This window comes from Crocuta crocuta, unplaced genomic scaffold (assembly GCF_008692635.1).
Source record: "Crocuta crocuta isolate KB4526 unplaced genomic scaffold, BGI_CrCroc_1.0 scaffold1192, whole genome shotgun sequence".
Lineage (NCBI taxonomy): Eukaryota > Metazoa > Chordata > Mammalia > Carnivora > Hyaenidae > Crocuta > Crocuta crocuta.
In genome coordinates, this window is record NW_027531292.1 from 357,322 (window position 1) to 364,416 (window position 7,095).

Here is a 7,095-nt window from a genome sequence, read left to right on the forward strand (position 1 = left end):
CAGTCCCCCAGACTCACGGGCGGCCGTTGACCTGGATGGAGCCCTTGGTCAGCTGGATGACCATGCCGTCCAGCTTCATGGTGACCCCGACCAGCGTGGTGACATTGGACTCCAGGCCGCGGCGGACCTGGACGTTGAAGTCCTCGTAGGCGGCCCCGCAGTGCGAGGAGAAGACATAGTTGCACAGGCCCGGGAAGCGGAAGACGTCGCCGTCGAAGGTCTTGTAGTGGAAGTCGCCCCAGGTGCTGCACACCCGCCCGTTGTGCGCGGGGTTCAGGGCTGTGGGGACCCAGGGCGGTCCTGAGGGGCGCTCCTCACACCCCCAAGTCCAGGACGCTGCTGCCCAAGGGCCGGGCGTCCGGGGAGGAGCCGCCTGGACCCAGACATCCCAGCAACCAGGAGCCTCTCCCAGAGCTTCTCCAGTGTCCGGCGGGGAAGCGGGACCCCGTGCAGCTGCCCTCCCAGCCCGGCCTCACAGGCCCTCCCTCACCTCGAACCACCGGTGCGGTCCTCAGAGGGGGGAGGATGGTCACACGGCGCAGCTGGTCGCCTGCGGGAACAGGGGCATGGTGACACGGCACCTCGCAGGAGGCTGGGGCGCGGGGCATCTCTGCTGCCCACACAAGGCCGCTGGAGGTGACCTCTCCAAGGCGCCCTGGGCTCTGGGTACACGCAGGGCAGGGCAGCAAAGGCTCCTACAGCGGCAGCCTCTGCCTTGTACGCCCTCTGGGCCTTCCCGAAGGGCCGGGAGCTCTCAGCCCAGCACCCTGCATGTGGGACTTTCTCACGCCCGGAATCTCAAAGGCAGATTGTCTGGGTTTGCCCTGAAGCCTCCCCTTGTGCGGGGGGTGCCCGACCCTCTCCCGGGCCCACGCGGCCAGCGTGGCGGCACAGAAATACCCAGAGAGGCCACCTGCCAGCCCCGGCCCCCAGGCCACAAGGACGCATATGTGGGTGAAACATCGGGGGTTATGGGGAGAAGCAGGACGTTGCAGTGAGCTCAGGGGGGACCCTGGCCCGTCCTACAGACCGAAGCTGCAAAGGGAAGTCAAGCAGCCTTGAGGAGGGGGGTCCTGACCCCGGGTGGGGCCGCCCTGATGGGTGGGAGCCGACTCACCAGCGGGCTCCTGGGCGACAGGAGAGAGGTGCGGGTACTTGTGGCCGTGTTCCACAGAGCCTACGGAGGAAGAGAGGGTACAGAGACAGAGATGGGCGGACAGAAGGGCCCGGAACAGGTGGGAGTTTTCTCTCTGCAGGGCTGGGGACATTAGGAGGGTCCCTGTCCACGCCACCCACAGCAGGCCTGTGGCTGAGCCATGACCCTCTCTGAGCATTCCCTCAGCCTGGCCCCCCAAGCTCTTGGGGGGTCCCCTGGCCCTGACAGGGAGTCTCCAGGAGCCCTTCGTTCACTCTGAGTGTCCCCCCGCTCCGCACAGTGGCCCGCGGAGGGTCCAACGGTAAAGCCAGGCATCTGCAGGACGACTGGGAACAGACTGGGGGCTGTGGAGCCAACCGGGCTGGCGCTGCACCATAAAGGCAGTGCTCAGGGTCACTGCATGGGCGGTGGCTCGGCACAGGGGCGCACGGGGCAGGGGAGCTGAGGGCTGGAGAGTCAGCCCCGAGGCCCCCTAGGACCTGGTGCAGCGTGGAAGGCCGATCTCTGAGGCCCTCGAGGCCGCGCCAGCACGGCAGGAGGGTGCCTGGTGCACCCCTGGCCCTGCAGGGGCCAGTGCCCTCCTCAGCAGGGACTGGCCCCACATGCAAGAGCCTGGGGACTGCAGTGTACGGGCCACACAGGCCACCGTGGCGCAGTCCCCACTGTGCTGAGTGCCTTGGGAACACGGGCCCCTGGCCTGGGCGGCTCCTCCTGGAGCACACTGTCACCCCACGCCTGGCCAAGACCCAGGAGAGGCAGTGAGGTGCAGACCTGGTGGGAGGGGCCGCAGAGGGTCGGCGAGTCCCCTCCCCCCCAACACCCTCACTGTGTGGGCCTCACCATCACACTCTCTGCCCAAGCCTAAGCCCCCATAAGGCCCAGATGGGGAAAATGAGCTGGTAAAGTGGGGGTGCATGGGGAGGGGGAGTCCCAGGGACAGGTGGCGGGGGTCAGAGGCAGAGACCAGCAAGAGAACACGGTAGAGGAGCGCATTGGCTGCCAGCCGGCCTGCTGTGGGGGAAGGCAGGTGGCAGCTCAGAGACAATAGGTTCCTGCCTCCCGGCCTCAGGGGAGCAGCCCAGCTCCAGAGACCCCTGCCCCCACGTGGACCCCCGCAGCCCCCGAGAGCTCCTCCCCAACCCCATAAGCTGGGACTCATTAGATGGCTTAGGGCCGGGTCGGGGGCCAAGCTGCTGGGCAGCCTCCCACGGACACACCTAGCCAGCCCGGAGGCCAGGGCAAGGCGCCTGAGCTGCCTGCTGCCCTCCCGGGGTGCACCGGGATGCCAGGGCACAGCCAGGGCCAGCCTGCGAGAGCTGGAGACGGGGAGCCTCACCTGTGTGCTGGGCGCAGGCCAGGGTGAGAGCCAGGGCCCAGAGCGGGGCCAGCTTCCTCCGGCCGGCACCCATCCTGCAGAGGGAGGGGAGAAGTCCCGGGGGACAGCTGCTGAGGAAGGCCCTGAGCAGGCAGGAACCTTTTGTAGCCTCAGATCTGGCTCCGGCCCCAGTGGCTCCACGTGGGTGGGCGGGGCAAGGCCTGCCAACCCCCTCGCCCAGGTAAACAGTGGGCACTCGCTTGGGGCTGGGCAGCAGCCGGAGACAGGCAGGGATGGGCGAGGCCGCTGGGTGGGGCCTGGTTTCCCAAGGGCTCCCCAGGGCCCGAGCCCAGAGGAATCCTCCCGCCGCGCCCCACCCCCCTGCAGTTTCCCTGGGCACACTTCTGCGCAGCCAGGCCCGCGAGCTCCTGCTGCCTGGAAAAGGACCTCACCCTTCTGGAGAGGGGCTCAGAGGGCCGCACCCCCAGAGGCAAGACCTTGCCCCACAGGGCAGCCCCCGGCTCGACGCTGCCCAGGACCCTGCCTGCTCAGCTCCAGGCAGGCAGCGGGCAGCCCCAGGCCAGCTCGGGTCACATGTGGCCTTGTGGCCGTGAGAGGCGGATGTGTCTGCACCCACTGGGCTGGGAGCCACCCACTGGCTTAGCCCAGCTGAGAAGGCGCTGTGGCATGAGCCCATGGCCCCAGATCATGGGTGTTTGAGTGTTGGGTCTTTTTGGGGTGCTGAGCACTGGGGCTGAACCCTCCCTCCCGGGCAGCCACATACCCCACCAATATCCGCAGCCTCACCACCTGCAAGTGGACCCTACCAGGAGGTCCCCACCAGGGACAGAGGGGCTGATTATCTGAGAACATGCTTGCTGTCCTGGGGGCCCATCCCAAGCTCCTTACAGTCACCTGGTTTTGTCTCTTAGTCGTCCCTTGCCCGTGGCCCCTCTTGGCCCCGGTACCCATGAAAGAGAGCACCCGTATGTTGCTGGAGAGTGGGGTCATGGGGGTCATGAAGGAAGGAGTGTGTGAACAGTGAGGGTCGGTGTGGGAGATGTAGGAGCCTGATGGCAGTGGGGAGCCCATGGGGTCCCCAGGAGCTGGTCCTTCAGACGCTCTGACCACCCCCACCCCGGGCTCCCCTGCTCAGCCTTGGAGCCGGACACCTGGTCACCTGCGGCTGAACAGGGCAGGGGCTGGTACCCAGGGACAGGTAGGGTGGATGGGTCTGGCTCCAAAAGACTGCGTGGCTTTTGTGGTCAGGAGAGTGACCGGTGGGGTCTGATGCCTTGGGCAAGGCCTCGAGGGTCTGTGGGTGGGGGCCCAGACCCCAGGTCGAGGGGAGTGTGAGAGGTGGATGAGCCCGCTCTCCTCACACCTCCAGAAAGGCAGGGAGGTAACAGGTCAACCAATGTCCACGCTGCTGGCCCTGGACTCAAGCCTGAGTTCACACGCAAGCCCCAGCTCATCTGAGTCACCAGCCTGGCCTTCGGGGGAGGGGGCGGGGGGGGGACACGCCCTGTGTGCATGAGGCTGGACTGAGCCGCGCAGGCAGCGGGCACCCCTGGTTGCCCAGGGCTCGCAGCCCAGATGCCTCTAGGCCACAGCACGTCCCGTCCCCAGGGTTAACCTCCCTTCTGGGCACTTCTCCCATAAGGTGCTGCCCGGGGCTGCTGAGAGCGTCCAGGGCACTCTAAGTGCCCACACTGGTGTCAATGACAGCCTGGCTGCTCTGGCTTCCTCCGGGGACCCGGCCTGAACCTGCAGACCCAGCTACCATGCACTTTCCTGTCCTATGAACATCCAGCCCCAGCGGACACCCCGGGAGCCCCCAGGCCTGGTGCCTGCTGAGTCTGAGCTTCTGGGGCTCTTGAGGTCCCCCCTGGAGAGGGGTCTGGAGTCAGGGCAGGTGTGGGACTGATAACCCAGCCTCAAAAGTCAAGGTCCTTCTGGGGCGCCTGGGGGCTCAGTGGGTTAAGCTTCCGACTTCAGCTCAGGTCGTGATCTCACAGTTCGTGGGTTCAAGCCCCGTGTCGGGCTCTGTGCTGACAGCTCAGAGCCTGGAGCCTATTTCAGAGTCTGTGTCTCCCTCTCTCTCTGACCCTCCCCTGCTCATGCTGTCTCTCTCTCTCTCAGAAATAAATAAAAAACATTAGGAAAAAAAAAAAAGAAAAGTCAAGGTCCTTCTTCACCGTGACAAGGCGAGCCTAGGGCAAGCAGTTGCGTTTCTGACCATCCAGCGCCGTGGCCACCCTGCCCGCCACACCGTCCCCTTACTGTCTGTGCTCGGAGCCAAGGCAGGACTATGCTGGGCTGCAGAAGGGTGACGGCAGGGCGTCCCCGCAGCCCACGGTGACTCTGCCCGCCTGTTCCTTCTCAGGGGACTTTACACTCAGCGAGGGGTGGCCTGCGGGAAGGGCCAGGCTGGGACCAGCTGCTGCCTCTCTGAGCCCCAGGTTCCTCGTCTGAAAACAGGGTCCATAAAAATCTTCACATGGGGAAGGGACCGCAGGAGGGGCACCGTGCGCAGGGAGCAGGGGCGTGTGCAGGGACGGGCCTGGCTCAGGACAGCGGCCCCAGAAGCCTTTGCTGCCCTGGGGTCCCCAGGGGCTGCACGGCCTGGGCCTGGGCCCCTGCCAGTCCCCCGATCCGGAGCCTGGTGAAGGGCTAGGCTGCCTGCAGTCCAGGGAACCTTCTCGGGCCTGGCCGTCGGGACCGGAGGAGCAGCACGGAGGCCTGATGTCACCGCGCTCGCTCTGAGCCGCTCCGATTTGGGACAGGATGGGGCCACCAAACAGCCCTGTTTGTCATGGGAGGTTGGACCCGGGACCTGGCCTGAGCAGAGCCCCGCTGGGTGCAGAGGTGAGGGGGAGGATGAGGTCTGGGCTCCGGGACCCCGGGGGGGCAGCATGTTCCCTGCAGCTCTGTCCGCAGGCACACGAGGTGACAGAGAAGCAGCCCCCAGCTCCCACGGGGGTGTCCTTGCCTGAGATAGAGCCCCTCCCCCCTATTCCTCTGATGCCCGTCAGCATAGGAGCCCAGCCCCTGCCCAGCTATTGGCTGAGATGACCAGGATGAGTGGCCGGTTTCCACACCTGCCCCCCACTGGGGTTCCTACCCTGTGCTTGTCATTTCCCTTCCAGTTTTGGGCACAGCCAAGGCCCTGAAGCAGGTGACGCAGAAAACTGTTGGGGTCGCTCAGCTGTGGCCAGCGGGACCTCAGGGGCAGCTCCCAGCCACGCTGCCCCCTGAGGCTGCAGGGCGGGAGCTCCATCCAGGGAAGGCCTGGACCCACTTCGGGCAGGAAAGGGAGACAGCCTCCTGGCTGTTCTCAAACTGGGCTCCGTGGGGCCGGTGGACAAGGAGGCGGGCACCGACAGCCCGGCCAGAGGGGCCAGGCGGCTGGGACCCAGGCCTCCCCCCCAGCCGCAGTGGGGAGAGACCCCAATTCCACCCTCCCGTCTGGGGTGCACCCTGGAGGTCAACACCTGCACCCCCAAGGCCAGGCCTCCCCCGGGAAAAGGCGGGGCGTGGGCCAGCCTCCCAGAACAGTCACGCCTTCCGCAGATGCCCCCGGGTCCCGTTTGGCGGCCCCACCCCCGGCGGCCCTGAGTAGGGGGCCATCGGGCTCCAGCCAGCGCTGGCGGGAGTGCCGCACGCTGGCACACTTCTCCGGGGCTTCACTGTTTACTTCTGTCCTTTAGAAACCCGCACCCCTGACTGGTAGGGAGTGTGGTTACCTCCACTTTGAGGATGACACAGGTGGGAGGCGCCTGGCCCGGGCCGGGGCTCCGGACTCTGGGAGAAGGTAGTGTCCTGGCCCCAGCACCCACCAGCTGTGTGGCCCGGGGCCAGTGCATCACCCTCACTGTGCCGCAGATTCCTATTCTGGACAGCGGTGACCACAGGACCTGCTGCTCAGAGACACGAATCAGCACAGCACCCTCCGAGCTTCATTTGGTCCCCAGAAGCTGCCTCCCGTGGGGCCCCGCTGCCCTCATGGGGTCCCCCACCCCACCCCCCGGGGCTTGGGGCGAGTCAGGGCCTTGCAGGAGCTTCCTCATCCCCTAAAACAGGGTGCCAGCTCTGCACTGTGTCATCTCTTGGAACTCCCGCACATTGAATGAGTGTAGAGTTCGTGGCGCCTCCTACGTCAAATCTTGCGCCCCGGCGGTTACGCGGGCGCCGCCTTCTCTCCGGGCGGTACCTGAGATCACGGCACAGCCCCGGATGGATGGTGGTACATCGTCCGGGACCACAGCCCCGCCGGCGGCCCCACAGGACGTCCCCAGGGCGGAGGGTGTGGTCCCACCAGCCCCCACCCAGCAAGCAGGTGCCGTGGCTGCTGGCGTCACAGATGGGGAAATGGGCAGCCTCGGACGGTCACCGCAAGTCTCAGGTGATAGGGAGCGATTTCTCAACAAGGACCCGCACAGCCTGGAAGAGGAAGTGGGCGGGGGCTCTGGGAACCACTGATAGAAGGATTATCTGTAGGTGCTGTTGACAGAAAGGGCAGGTTTGGGCCTCTCCAGGCCGGGAGCTTCCTCGATAAACCCGATAAACCCTCGAGGGACCTGGGCCCTCCCTGCTTTGGGGTGGGGGCCCGGGGAGAGCCCTC

At 66.2% G+C, this 7,095-nt stretch overlaps 1 protein-coding gene across 1 annotated transcript in view; it reads right to left on the reverse strand.

The window, feature by feature from the left end:
- The window catches only part of LOC144237803 (mucin-5B-like), a 66,861-nt gene extending 64,296 nt beyond the window's left edge, over positions 1 to 2,565 (reverse strand). The window contains 4 exon segments of the mRNA XM_077771511.1: positions 18 to 279; positions 491 to 550; positions 1,118 to 1,177; positions 2,493 to 2,565. Coding sequence (XP_077627637.1) covers positions 18 to 279; positions 491 to 550; positions 1,118 to 1,177; positions 2,493 to 2,565 — 455 coding nt within the window.
- Between the last annotated feature and the right edge of the window lie 4,530 nt (positions 2,566 to 7,095).